This window comes from Rissa tridactyla, chromosome 11, assembly GCF_028500815.1.
Source record: "Rissa tridactyla isolate bRisTri1 chromosome 11, bRisTri1.patW.cur.20221130, whole genome shotgun sequence".
NCBI lineage: Eukaryota > Metazoa > Chordata > Aves > Charadriiformes > Laridae > Rissa > Rissa tridactyla.
Window position 1 is genome coordinate 20,994,356 of NC_071476.1, and position 15,427 is coordinate 21,009,782.

Below are 15,427 nucleotides of genomic sequence, written 5' to 3' on the forward strand. Positions count from 1 at the left end.
GAAAATTCCCCTTTCTGACACCTACCTTGGGTCACACTCCCCTCCCTGAACACTTTATTCTAGAATGTAAAGTAACAACATAGGTGGAAAAAGAACAGAGGAAAAGTCCACAACGCCATCCCTACTTTCTGAAAGACTCTGGTGGGTGAATAAAAATCACAAAATCACAGCATGGGGGCAGAAGATCCTGAAGTCAAACGGTCGCCCTGAGTCACAAACTTGTAAAGCACAATCAGAGAAGAGGACGACAGAGTATTTGACGAGAAACCACAGCTGCAACCAGCACAGTCATCAGACACCAACGGTAATAAGGCACTAAATATTGCCAGGGGGACCGTCACCACCACAGCCTGAAACTCTTGCACTCCTTCAGCAAGCTCGGGTGGAAATGCTACACACCAGCAAGCCGATGGCATTGCACCGCAAATCGCAATCACACTCACACCAGCAACATCAAATCTCAGCTGCATCGGTAAAAGCTAGTGGGTGCAGCAATACACTTAACTTTTCCCAAAAAAGCAAGAGCCGAAGCGGCTGTGGCAAGGACGCGAAGGCAGATGGTCCCATTCACAGGTCCCATTCACATCCTTAAGCACCTGACAACCACCCACCGCCCCCGCGGGATGAGACACCCCTCCCAACAGCACCTGCCCAGGGGACGGGACAGAAGGGTTAGAAGGGGCGAGAGGCGAGAAAGGGAGGGCCACTGACCGTGTCCAGGAGAGCGGGCGCCTCCGGATGCGACTCCTTCGCCGCGGGGACGGGCGGCGGCGGCGCCGGCGGGAAGTTGGGGCTGAAAACCATCAGGTCGCTCTTGCCCGCGCCGTCCGCCACGCACAGGCTCCGGCTCTGCCGCTGCGAGTACGACCAGCTCCCCATTTCGCTGGCGCACACCAGCGTCGCCGCACCGGGCCCCGACAGCACGGCCGCCCGCGGCGCCCACCGCGACGCCACGAACAGCACCACCGCCAGCAGGAACAGGCTCGACACCGCGCAGATCGCCACCACCAGCCACACGTTCGTCGCCGCAGACGACGACACCGACGCGCCACCATCCGCCGGACGCAGCCCTACCCCCGACAATGACGACGACGACGAGCCCGCGGCCGCCAGCGCCGCCTCGCCGCCCTCCACCAGCGACACGCTCAGCGTGGCCGTGGCCGAGAGCGACGGCTCCCCGTGGTCACGCACCACGATCACCAGCCGCTGCCGCGGGCCGTCCGCCTCCTCCAGCGCCCGCGCCGTGCTCACCTCGCCGCTGTACAGCCCCACGCGGAACGGGCCCTTCCCCCGCGGCTCCCACAGCTCGTAGCGCAGCCACGCGTTGTAGCCCGAGTCCGCGTCCACCGCCCGGATCTTCGCCACCACCTGCCCCGCCGGCGTCCCCCACGACGCCCACGCCCACACCGACCCCGACCCCGGCACCGACGCCGCCTCCGACGACGACCCGGACCACGCGCCGCCGCCCGACGCCGGCAGCAGCGCCGGCGCGTTGTCGTTCTCGTCCACCACGAAGACCTGCACCGTGGCGTTGCCGCACAGCGACGGCTCCCCCGCGTCCACCGCACGCACCTCGAACTGCAGCACCTGCACCTCCTCGTAGTCCAACGGCCGCAGCGCCCACAGCCGCCCGCTCTCCGCGTCCACCGACACGTAGCTCGACGCCGACCGCCACCCCCCGCCCGACGACGCGCCCCCGACACCGCCCTCCCACACCGAGTAGCTCACGCGCCCGTTGCCCGCCTCGTCCGGGTCCCGCGCCCACACACGCGCCAGCTCCGCGCCCGCCGCGTTGTTCTCCCGCGCCAGCACCGTGTACACCGCCTGCGCGAACGCCGGCGCGTTGTCGTTCACGTCCGACACCGGCACACGCACCCCGCGACTGGCGCGCAGCGGCGGCGACCCGCCGTCCTCCGCGCGCACCTCCACCTCGTACTCCGACACCCGCTCCCGGTCCAGCGCCTCCCGCAGCACCAGCGAGTACGACCCCGCGAACGTCGACACCAGACCGAACGGCGACGCCGGCCACACCGCGCACCGCACGCGCCCGTTCGACCCCGAGTCCCGGTCCGACACGCTCAGCAGCGCCACCACCGTCCCCACCGCCGCGTCCTCCGACACCGGCACCGACAGCGACGTCACCCACACCTCCGGCGCGTTGTCGTTCACGTCCAACACCTCCAGCTCCACGCTGCAGTGGCCCGTCAGCGGGGGTGACCCCTTGTCTCTCGCTTCAATACGGAAATCAAATATACTGACTTCTTCAAAGTCCAGGGCGCCCGACAGACGGATCTCCCCCGTCTGCAGATTGACGGTGATCACATCTCTTCCACTCAGCGGAAAAAAGTTGGTCGCCGTGTAGCTCACCTCGCTGTTAATTCCCTCGTCCGTATCCGTGGCGCTCACACGCACCACCAGCGTCCCCTCTGCAGCGTTCTCCGGCAGCTGCACTTTATACACCGACTGGTTGAACTGGGGCGCGTTGTCGTTGGCGTCCAGCACCGAGATCAACAGCTCCATCGTGCCCATCAGTGACGGACGGCCACCGTCACTCGCCGTCAACACTAAACGGTGCACAGGCAAAGTCTCGCGGTCCAGCGGTTTTGTTAAAACAAGGACCGGTTCAATGTTTCGCTCCTTCTCTTTTTGTATATCCAGACGGAAGTGCTCGCTGGGGCTGAGTGTATAGGAGAGCTGCGCGTTCGCTCCGATATCTGCATCCGACGCGCCCTCCAGCGGAAACCGGGACCCTGGCAGCGACGATTCCGCCATGCTGAGGTTTTTGCGGGCGGCGGGGAAGAGCGGGGCGTTGTCGTTGATGTCGGTCACCTCCAGCTCCACGTGGAAGACGCGCAGCGGCCGCTCCACCAGCACCTCCAGGCGCAGGGCGCACGGCGCGCTCTTCCCGCACAGCTCCTCCCGGTCCAGACGCGAGCTCACCACCAGCGCCCCGCTCGCCCCGCTCACCTCCACGCTCGCACGACGGCCCTGCGACACCAGACGCAGGCGCCGCGACTCCGCATCGCCCGCCTCCAGGCCCAGGTCCTGCGACAGACGACCCACCACCGTCCCGGCCTTGGCTTCCTCCGGCACCGAGTACCGCACCTGACCAGCGACCAGCGACCACGCCGCCTGCACCACCACCACCACCCGCAACACGGAACACCAACTCACGCCCATCGCCGCCGCCCAGCCCGCCGCCGCCGCCCGCACGGGCCCCGCACGGCTCCCCGCCGCCGCCCGGACGCACCGGCTCTCCTCACCGCCCCGCGCCGCCCCCCCGCGCTCACAGCCGGGCTCTCCGCCGCACCGGGGCGGAGCCGCCTCAACGCTCCCACGCCGTTTCTGAGCCTGCAGCGACACCGTGTGCTGCTCCGACGCCTCACACGCTCCACACTACTAATACGAGTCCCCGGACGCGGGCTCGTCACCTCCTCTCTGGTCTCTTCCTTCTCCCTTTTCTTCTTCCTCCCTTCCGCCCTTTCTTTCCTTTTCCATGCTTGCTTGCTGTTTGCTTCCTTAGATTCCTTTAATCCTTTCGTCCTCGTTCCGCCTGCCTTTTTCTTTCCTACCATTTTATAATCGTTTTCTGCTTTACTGTCTTCCTTCTTTTCTCGCTCTCTGCTTTCTTGTCTTTCCACCTTCTTCTTCCTCTCTCTCTTCTTCATTCTTCGTTTCGTTCTTGCCCTGCCGTGCCCTGGTCTTTACTCCCCGTTCTCTTCTCCTTCCGTCCTTCTCTCTTCTTTCCCACGTTGGCAGCTCCCCAGTCGCGCAGCGGCGGACACCATCAAAGGCGGAGCCATCAGCGCCAATTACGGGACATCGGCGCCGGAGATCGGTACTTTAACCAAGGCAGAGGCTGTTAGGGACCAGTTCAGCGTCTAGAGAAAATCGTGCTGCACCCTGGTAGTCTCCTTCATCATTTCTTTTCCTTCTCTTCTTTCTCATCTTCCTTCCTTTATTACTTCCTTGCCTCATTTATTCCTTTCTTGCCTTTTTTTTTTTCAATTCGTTTTCCTCCTTCTTTCCTTGCTTCTTGCCTTCTTCCTCTCCCTACCTTCCTTTCTCGGTCCTGTGATAGCATCGGTGCATACTAGTAAACTCCTTTGTCGTTTCTTCCTTTCTTTATCTTCTTTCTTTCTATTCCTTGCTTCATGCTTTTTTTTCTCTCGATTGCTTTTCTTTCTACTCCTTGCTTCGAACTTTCTTTCTCTCTATTGCTTTTCTTTCTCTCTATTGTTCCCTCCTTCTTTCTCTTCTGTATCCCCTTACTCCTTCTCTTCTTTTTCCTGTCCTACCCTCCCATTCTCTTCTTCCATTTACCAGTCTGTTTTCTATATGACTACATCACACCTGCCATGGATCATGGACATGCCCTCAGGCGATATCTCTTTCCTCTTCCTCACTACTTCTCATCAAGCCTTTACACCATGTCCCTGAGTACCAAGAATGCCTAGGTCCTCAACTCCATTAACCATGCAGAGATAACATTACTGCGAGATAGCAATCTACTCTATCATTTGTTTGTTTGTTCATTTGCTTTTTCATTCGTTCCCTCCTTCCTTACTTCCTTTTTCTTCCTCCTTTCTTTCTCCCTTGCTTCTTTTTTCCTTGCATAGATTCTTTCCTATCCTGCTTCCATTCTCGTTCTTTCCTTCTTCCTTTCCCATTCGTCCTTCTTCATTTGTCTTCCTTTTTCATTTTATCTTCTCCTTCTTGTCTTTCTCTTCCTTTTTCTTTTCTTCTCTGTCCTGTCCTAATCTTGATTCCCGTTCTCTTCTCCTTCCATCCTTCTCTCTTCTTTTCCCCCTTTAACAAAATATTTTCACATGGCGACACCACACGTCCTATGAAGCATGGAAATGCCCTTGACAAGAGTTCTCATTCCCCTACCCTTCCGCCTTCCACGCCTCCACATGGGGAACAAACTTCCACTTTCCTAGAGTCTAGGCAATACAGACAGACTGCCCGTGCACATACTCATTCCTTCTGGAAGAAGACAACAACCTTCAGCCTCCAGTCCACTCAACGACCCATAAAATAACACAGCAAGGCAATCATATGGCAAAGAACAGCTCTGCTACACCACAACAGAACCCACCACCCTCGGAAACACAAGCCCCATGTACTTAGACATCTGCACAAACAGGTTTCAATGAGCATAAACAACTTAAGGGAGTCTTTTGGGAACTCAAACCCATCACAGACCAGCATGAAAATCCTCCAACACAGTATCACAGGGAAGAGCTGTTCCTCTGGCCTCATTTTCCACCTGCACGTTGAATGGCAAGCTCTTGCTGTCTCGTTCAGGCAGGCATGCACTGCCAGAACAACACAACAAGACCCTCAGTACCCAGGCACATTACTCCCCAAGAACATCGGTCCTTCATCACCATGAGACACAGCCAGACAAAAGCCACCAAGATAACACCATGACATTTTCACTGAGAACATCCCCACAACACCCAACACATCCACCCACAGAAATGCACTGCGATCCCTCCTCCCTCCATGCTTGCTGCCGTCTGCTCACACTGTGCCTGCAAGTGGAAGGAAAGGAACAAGAGCAGGCAGTGGTGCTTTGCTGCTCCAAGCCTACAGACTTTACAATCCAGGCAATATTTTATCCACCCAACATAAAGATAACACCACTGAACAGGAATAAAAGTACACCTGTCTCTCAAATGCACCTTCTTAAGGTATCATTGACTTACCTGGCTGCTTCTTCAGTATAACAAGCATGTTCAAGACAGAAGAACTGGTTCTAAGACACATTTTCCCTTAATATTATCAGAGATTTCTGAGGAAACTGAACAGAAAAAATTATGTTCTGCTAAAGCTGGAAATTGCTATACAGTGTGAAGTGCTCCCTCATGCAATTCTGTCAAATGGTGTCCTGGTTTGAGCTAAAACACAACCAACTTTCTGTTCAGTAATTTTACTCCTTAGCTAGGTCTCTTCTGACTCTCTGAAATTAACAGCATATTGTTCAGAAGACTGCTCGTTCTCAGAGTGATCAGATTAAAAATTGACCAACAGGAGTATTCCATTCTGTCTGCCCCATGCTCAGTATAAAAGCCGAGGGATCAAAGGCTCAGCTCTCTTTCTTCAAAGGCTGGCTTCTAAGGAGGACCCTGTCTGTTCATCTGCCTTTGATCCCCATCGGTGCATTCCTGACTCCAGCTCTGGAATCCAGTTCCCATCCATCACTGAATCCAGTCTGGGACTTCCCCTATGCCAGCCACTGACATCATCCTGGGAGCTCGATATGGTTTGTATACACTGTATGTATTTCATTATTTCCTTTTTATTGTAGTACTAATATTTCATTAAAGAAGGTTAGTTACTTCTAAAGTTGTAAATCTCTTTATCTCTCCTCTACCTCTCCATGTGCAAGAGGTGGAGGGAGAGCATCTGTCACCAGTCATTCGCCGATTCAGACAACCCCACGACACAGGGAGAGCAGAAGGCACGCCTAAAAGCTAAGGACACTCTCTCAACGTCAACCTCAGCTCAAGAAAATGGAAAAGACATGCCCTACACTGATGCCAAACGGCACAAAGCTCTACAACCAGGCAGCTGCAAAATTCTGCTGTCTGCATCTCATCGACTGTTACCAACACATTGCCAATGTGAGAGAAGAAAAACTAAAAGGGTGGGAATTTTGGCTGAGAGTAGCTAACCAAAGGAATCCATTCCACTGGTTTGAAACACAAGGCTTGCCAACATCTTGAATACAAAAAGCAATTCTTCCCCTGCCTAGCAAGACAAAGAGATGAGCAGGGAGATGAACAAGAAGAGCTTTACAGAGGACAAAGTGATCCAAATTTCAAAACCCACCTATTTGACCAATAACATACCATCTTCAGGGGTGAATTTTTAAAGGAACCTATGGCAGATGTCTTCACATCACATAGGAATACCACAGAGGACAAAAGGGTGCAGGGATGTGCATAACTTCTGGAGGACCTGAGAGGATCCTGAGGAATCAGCTCTGCACATCAGGCCTCTTCTCAAGGTTTTCTATGGGCATCTTCTACAACACGCCATGGGAAATGAGATCTCCAGCTAAGCGGACGTTCTCCACTCCTTCCACAATGACACAGACCGTGACACAGACACCCAGCATCTCCATTTCCATCACGCAAGACTCTTCCCCACTCAAAATCACCCTCCCAGTGACACATGCCCAGGACCAACTCTGGGCCACTAGGAGCATCACTGACACAATACCCAGACATTGCTCCACCACAATAACATGCTCCAGCTCTCAACACCACTCTAAGCGTGACCCAGGCCTTCGCATATGCTCACCTTCCCTCATCATCAGCACAAAGAATGGATGGATGGATGCAAAGGCACTCACTCTCTGGCAGACTCTTCCCAGATGCCTGAGCTTCACCTGAAATACTTTCTGCCTTTTCAGCATTTTCAGGTGCAAACTCTACAGAGCTGCACATTACTGTTCATAAAGACTCTGTGATTAGAGCTGTGAAAGAGCTGTGACAGCTCAGATCCCAGTCCACACAGATTATAGTCTTCAAGAGAACCACACCGAACGCTGAAGCGCAAGTGTACTCACAATATCAACAGGGTGGGGAAATCCATACCATAGAAAACCAGAGCTGGGCTGCTCTGCAGGGTTTGGCGTGTACGTGCACGTATCAGAATGAGCCACGTGTAATAGGACACAGCATATCTACTAAGTGCAAATGCAAGTGCACAAGCAGGGGAAGTCAGGAGCACAAAGATTATACTCACCTCTTCACCTCCTCTTTTACGTATTCTGCCTTAGGAGGAGAAATGAATCATCATGGCAACACCAATGGCTGTGGAAGGTCCTGTACATGCCCACCACAACACCAGGACAGCAGATTGAAGTGCTACACACCCACAACACCTTTCCCAAAAGAAGAGGGAAAAGGTCCATCACGCAGTATTCATCAGTAGCATCTCAGCCCCTCTTACCAACATACGGCCTACATCAGGCCGCAAGCAGCATGAGAGACTGTCTCTGGTGAGAGATATTCATAACCTCAAAGGACATTGTGGGCATTTCAATACCACGTACTATCTCAAGACCCAGAAGGCCTCCAACACCAGACCCTACGGAGCCTCGGAAAGAATCCTGCAAAAGAACACAATGTGCCCATCCTGCCTCATGATTTCCTCTAGGCATCCTCCGTTCCCCACTCTGGAACTTGCTCAACACACACACATCATATCACATTACTCTCTTCTCATGGCACGGCCCACAGGCTTCCCAAGGATTTCCAGTTCCCTCACACAAGGCTTCCCAGTGCTCAACGTTACCATTCAAATCAAGAAATGCCCAGACCCTACTCAGTGACACTGCCACATTCACCTCCACCACATGCCACAGTGCCCCTTCCCATCTCAACACTCAATCTGAGTTTTGCTCACCCTTCCCATCAATGAGACCACCATAAAAATCATTCAGATGGTATCGTATACATGGTGTCCAGCAAACTCTCGGCAGATGACCCTTTATGTTTGGCAATTCTTCAGCAATTACAGAGGGGAACGTTACAGACCTGAGAACAATACTCCTTGTAGAGGTCACGTCGGGACAACTCTAATGGCAACGGGCACTGATTTTCTGCTGAGAGAAGCCAACCCACATGTTGAAGAGAACACCAATCTAGTAGATGATATCTACTGTGTAGCACAATGGGTTAAGCGAGTTTTTTGTGGTTGGAAAGAGAATTTGAGGCTATTTGTAAGGGTGTTGCTATAAATACAAATGATGAAAGAATACGAAAACAGGTCACTGTATGTCAAGACAATAGTCCAGCCAGAAACAAAAGTTCACAACCCGGGCAGGAGAGTGGGAGAAGAAAAAAAATGTTCCCGTTTCTAACACCTTGGGTCATACTCCTCTGACTAAACACTTTCTACTACTAACTTTGGTTACAATATACTTGGAAAAAGAACACAGGAAAATTCCAAAACGACTTCCCAATGTTCATAATGACTCCAATGGGTCAAATAACAGGGAGTAATTACACCACTGGAACAAAAAATCCGTGAAAAGTCCCAATTGTGCAAAAGTCTATTACGGAGGAGAATAAATGGAGGACAGAGAATAAACCACATCTAATACCAGCACGGTCAGCAGTCAGCGAAGGCAATAAAACACGAAAGAGTGCTTGGGGGACTGTCACCACCACAGCCTGTGTCTCTTGCACTCCTTCAGCAAGCTCGGGTGGAAATGCCACACACCAGTAAAGACAGAGCGTCTGCAAACCTGACGTCGTGGAACCTCTCATCGTAATCGGCCGTCATTTTACTCTACAGAAACACAACTCACCCACAACAACGGACCTCAGCTGCGGACTGTAACTGCTACTGGGTGTGTCAAATCTTTCTTTCTCTTTCCCCCGAAACAAGGGGCGGGAAGCTGCGGCAAGGACGCAAAGGGAGGTGCTCTCATTAACAGGTCCCATTCACATTCTTAAGCACCCGACAACCACCCACCACCCGCGGGATAAGACCCCCTCCCAACAGCGACTGCCCAGGGGACGGGACAGAAGGGAGAAAAAGGGGAAAGGGGCGAGAGGCGAGAAAGGGAGGGCCACTGACCGTGTCCAGGAGAGCGGGTGCCTCCGGCTGCGACTCCTTCGCCGCGGGGACGGGCGGCGGCACCGGCGGCGGCGGGAAGTTGGGGCTGAAAACCATCAGGTCGCTCTTGCCCGCGCCGTCCGCCACGCACAGGCTCCGGCTCTGCCGCTGCGAGTACGACCAGCTCCCCACTTCGCTGGCGCACACCAGCGTCGCCGCACCGGGCCCCGACAGCACGGCCGCCCGCGGCGCCCACCGCGACGCCACGTACAGCACCACCGCCAGCAGGAACAGGCTCGACACCGCGCAGATCGCCACCACCAGCCACACGTTCGTCGCCGCAGACGACGACACCGACGCGCCGCCCTCCGCCGGACGCAGCCCTACCCCCGACAATGACGACGACGACGACGACGAGCCCGCGGCCGCCAGCGCCGCCTCGCCGCCCTCCACCAGCGACACGCTCAGCGTGGCCGTGGCCGAGAGCGACGGCTCCCCGTGGTCACGCACCACGATCACCAGCCGCTGCCGCGGGCCGTCCGCCTCCTCCAGCGCCCGCGCCGTGCTCACCTCGCCGCTGTACAGCCCCACGCGGAACGGGCCCTTCCCCCGCGGCTCCCACAGCTCGTAGCGCAGCCACGCGTTGTAGCCCGAGTCCGCGTCCACCGCCCGGATCTTCGCCACCACCTGCCCCGCCGGCGTCCCCCACGACGCCCACGCCCACGCCCACACCGACCCCGACCCCGGCACCGACGCCGCCTCCGACGACGACCCGGACCACGCGCCGCCGCCCGACGCCGGCAGCAGCGCCGGCGCGTTGTCGTTCTCGTCCACCACGAAGACCTGCACCGTGGCGTTGCCGCACAGCGACGGCTCCCCCGCGTCCACCGCACGCACCTCGAACTGCAGCACCTGCACCTCCTCGTAGTCCAACGGCCGCAGCGCCCACAGCCGCCCGCTCTCCGCGTCCACCGACACGTAACTCGACGCCGACCGCCACCCCCCGCCCGACGACGCGCCCCCGACACCGCCCTCCCACACCGAGTAGCTCACGCGCCCGTTGCCCGCCTCGTCCGGGTCCCGCGCCCACACACGCGCCAGCTCCGCGCCCGCCGCGTTGTTCTCCCGCGCCAGCACCGTGTACACCGCCTGCGCGAACGCCGGCGCGTTGTCGTTCACGTCCGACACCGGCACACGCACCCCGCGACTGGCGCGCAGCGGCGGCGACCCGCCGTCCTCCGCACGCACCTCCACCTCGTACTCCGACACCCGCTCCCGGTCCAGCGCCTCCCGCAGCACCAGCGAGTACGACCCCGCGAACGTCGACACCAGACCGAACGGCGACGCTGGCCACACCGCGCACCGCACGCGCCCGTTCGACCCCGAGTCCCGGTCCGACACGCTCAGCAGCGCCACCACCGTCCCCACCGCCGCGTCCTCCGACACCGGCACCGACAGCGACGTCACCCACACCTCCGGCGCATTGTCGTTCACGTCCAACACCTGCACGAACACCTTGCAGTGACCCGACAAGGGGGGATTTCCCTGATCTGACGCAGCCACTTGCAGGCGATAGACACCAACGTCCTCAAAGTCTAACTGACCCCTAAGACGAATCTCTCCGCTGTTTCTGTCAATCTCAAAAACGGCTCTTCCATTCTGAGGGAACAAGTGCTGCAGAGAATACGAGATATTCATGTTTGTCCCCTCATCCAAATCCGTGGCGTTTACTCTCATCACTAAAGTGCCGCGTTCCGTATTTTCAGGTAGCTGAACTTTATACACCGACTGGTTGAACTGGGGCGCGTTGTCGTTGGCGTCCAGCACCGAGATCAACAGCTCCATCGTACCCGTCAGCGACGGACGGCCACCGTCACTCGCCGTCAACACCAAACGGTGCACAGGCAAAGTCTCGCGGTCCAGCGGTTTCCTGAGCACCAGGAACAAGGACTCACCGTCTTCCTCCGTTTTCTGCAAATCCAGAGAGAAGCTCTCGCTGGGGCTGAGTGTATAGGAGAGCTGCGCATTGGCTCCGATATCTGCATCCGATGCGCCCTCCAGCGGGAACCGGGACCCTGGCACGGTGGTTAATTCAGCCATGCTGAGGTTTTTGCGGGCGGCGGGGAAGAGCGGGGCGTTGTCGTTGATGTCGGTCACCTCCAGCTCCACGTGGAAGACGCGCAGCGGCCGCTCCACCAGCACCTCCAGGCGCAGGGCGCACGGCGCGCTCTTCCCGCACAGCTCCTCCCGGTCCAGACGCGAGCTCACCACCAGCGCCCCGCCCGCCCCGCTCACCTCCACGCTCGCACGACGGCCCTGCGACACCAGACGCAGGCGCCGCGACTCCGCATCGCCCGCCTCCAGGCCCAGGTCCTGCGACAGACGACCCACCACCGTCCCGGCCTTGGCTTCCTCCGGCACCGAGTACCGCACCTGACCAGCGACCAGCGACCACACCGCCTGCACCACCACCACCACCCGCAACACAGAACACCAACTCACACCCATCGCCGCCGCCCAAGCAGTCGCCGCCGGTCGCACGGGCCCCGCACGGCTCCCCGCCGCCGCCCGGACGCACCGGCTCTCCTCACCGCCCCGCGCCGCCCCCCCGCGCTCACAGCCGGGCTCTCCGCCGCACCGGGGCGGAGCCGCCTCAACGCTCCCACGCCGTTTCTGAGCCTGCAGCGACACCGTGTGCTTCTCCGACGTCTCGCACGCTCTACACCACTAAACGCGTCCCCGGACCCGAGCTCGTCATCTCCTCTCCTGTGTCTTCCTTTCACCCTTTTTATTCTTCTTCCTCTCTTTCTTTCCTTTTCCATGCTTGCTTGCTGTTTGCTTCCTTAGATTCCTTTATTCCGTTCTTCTTCTTTCTGCCTTCCTTTCTCTTTCCTACGTTTTTATAATCGTTTTCTACTTTACTGCCTTTTTCCACCTTCTTCTTCCTCTCTCTTTTATTCATTCTTCGTTTCGTTCTTGCCCTGCCGTGCCCTGGTCTTTACTCCCCGTTCTCTTCTCCTTCCGTCCTTCTCTCTTCTTTCCCACGTTGGCAGCTCCCCAGTCGCACCGCGGCGGACACCATCAAAGGTGGAGCCATCAGCGCCAATTACGGGACATTCGCGCCGGAGATCGGTACTTTAACCAAGGCGGAGGCTGTTAGGGACCAGTTCAGCGTCTAGAGAATATCGTGCTGCACCCTGGTAGACTCCTTCATCATTTCTTTTCTTTCTCTTCTTTCTCATCTTCCTTCCTTTATTACCTCCTTGCCTCATTTATTCCTTCCTTGTTTTTTTATTTCCTTTTTTTAAAATTTATTTTGTTTTCCTCCTTCTTTCCTTGCTTCTTGCCTTCTTGCTTTATTCCTCTCCCTACCCTCCTTTCTCGGTCCTGTGATAGCATCGGTGCATACTAGTAAACTCCTTTGTCGTTTCTTCCTTTCTTTATCTTCTTTCTTTCCATTCCTTGCTTCATGCTCTTTCTTTCTCTCGATTGCTTTTCTTTCTCTCTATTGTTCCCTCCTTCTTTCTCTTCTGTATCCCCTTACTCCTTCTCTTCTTTTTCCTGTCCTACCCTCCCATTCTCTTCTTCCATTTACCAGTCTGTTTTCTATATGACTACATCACACCTGCCATGGATCATGGACATGCCCTCAGGCGATATCTCTTTCCCCTTCCTCACTACTTCTCATCAAGCCTTTACACCATGTCCCTGAGTACCAAGAATGCCTAGGTCCTCAACTCCATTAACCATGAAGAGATAACATTACTGCGAGCTAGCAATCTACTCTATCATTTGTTTGTTTGTTCATTTGTTTTTTCATTCGTTCCCTCCTTCCTTACTTCCTTTTTCTTCCTCCTTTCTTTCTCCCTTGCTTCTTTTTACCTGGCACAGATTCTTTCCTATCCTGCTTCCATTCTCATTCTTTCCTTCTTCCTTTCCCATTCGTCCTTCTTCCTTTCTCTTCCTTTTTCATTTTATCTCCTCCTTCTTGTCTTTCTCTTCCTTTTTCTTTTCTTCTCTGTCCTGTCCTTATATTGCTTCCTGTTCTCTTCTCCTTCCACCCTTCTCTCTTCTTTTCCCCCTTTAACAAAATATTTTCACACGACTACACCACACTTTCTATGAAGCATGGAAATGCCCTTGACAAGAGTTCTCATTCCCCTACCCTTCCGCCTTCCATGCCTCCACATGGGGAACAAGCTTCCCACTTTGCTATGGTCTATGCAATACAGACAGACTGACCCTGCACGTCCCCATTTCTTCTAAAGGAAGACAACAACCTTCAGCCTCCAGTCCACTCAACGACCCACCAAATAACACAGCAAGGCAATCATATAGCAAAGAACAGACCTGCTACACCACAACAGAACCCACCCCCTCGGAAACACAAGCCCGACATACTTGGACAACCGCGCAAATAGGTTTCAATGAGCACAAACAACTTAAGGGAGTCTTCCTTCAGGCACTCAAACCCATCACAGACCAGCATGAAAATCCTCCAAGACGGTATCTCAGGGAAGAGCTGTTCCTCTGGCCTCATTTTCCACCTGCACGTTGAATGGCAAGCTCTTGCTGTCTCGTTCAGGCAGGCATGCACTGCCAGAACAACACAACAAGACCCTCAGTACCCAGGGACATTAGCCCCTGAGAATACCGGTCCTTCATCAGCATGAAACACAGTCAGACAAAAGCCACCAAGGTAACACCATGACATTTTCACTGAGAACATCACCACAACACCCAACACATCCACCCAGAGAAATGCACTGTGATCCCTCCTCCCTCCATGCTTGCTGCCATCTGCTTACACTGTGCCTGCAAGTGGAAGGAAAGGAACAAGGGCAGGCAGTGGTGCTTTACTGCTCCAAGCCTACAGACTTTACAATCCAGGCAATATTTTATCCACCCAACATAAAGATAACACCACTGAACAGGAATAAAAGTACACCTGTCTCTCAAACGCACCTTCTTAAGGTATCATTGACTTACCTGGCTGCTTCTTCAGAATAACAAGCATCTTCAAGACAGGAGAATTGGTTCTAAGGGACATTTCCTTTAATATTACCAGAGACTTCTGCGGGACCGGAACAGAAAAAATTAGGTTCTGCAGAAGCCTTGAAATCACTGGACAGTGTGTAGTGCTCCCTTATGCACTTCTGTCACAGAGGAAGTAGAAGGGACACCTGAAAGCTAAGGACATTCTCTCAACTTCAACCTCAGCTCAAGAGAATCAAAAAGCCGTTCCCCACACTGATGCCAAATGGCACAAAGCTCTGCAAGCAGGCAGCTGCAAAATTCTGCCGTCTACATCCCATCCACTGTTACCAACACATTGCCAATGTGAGAGAAGGAAAACTAAAAGGGTGGGAATTTTGGCTGAGAGTAGCTAACCAAAGGAATCCATTCCACTGGTTTGAAACACATGGCTTGCCAACATCTTGAATACAGACAGCACTTCCCCTGCCTAGCAAGGCAGAGAGATGAGCAGGGAGACGAACAAGGAGAGCTTTACAGAGGACAAAGTGTCTCAAACTTCAAAACCCAACTCTTTGACCAACAACATAACATGTTCAGGAGCAAATGATTAAAGAGACCTATGGCAGATGTCTTCACATCACATAGGAATACCACAGAGGACAGAAGGGTGTGGGGACGTGCAGAACTCATGGAGGACCTGAGAGGATACCGAGCAAATATGGCTCCACATCAGGCCTCTTCTCAAGGTTTTCTATGGGCATCTTCTACAACACACCATGGGAAATGAGATCTCCAGCTAAGCGGACGTTCTCCACTCCTTCCACAATGACACAGACCATTACACAGACACCCAGCGTCTCCATTTCCA

General features: G+C 54.8%; 1 protein-coding gene across 5 annotated transcripts in view; it reads right to left on the reverse strand.

The window, feature by feature from the left end:
- The window catches only part of LOC128915996 (protocadherin alpha-C2-like), a 174,932-nt gene that overhangs the window by 110,228 nt on the left and 49,277 nt on the right, over positions 1-15,427 (reverse strand). Inside the window, exon 1 of one of the 5 annotated variants that reach the window (XM_054217066.1) lies at positions 9,604-12,090. The exons of 3 other annotated variants lie outside the window; for them this stretch is intronic. In XM_054217066.1, coding sequence (XP_054073041.1) covers positions 9,604-12,090 — 2,487 coding nt within the window. Of the gene's footprint in view, positions 1-711; positions 3,181-9,603; positions 12,091-15,427 lie in introns of those variants that run through there. One more of the 5 variants, XM_054217071.1, reaches the window with a different exon arrangement.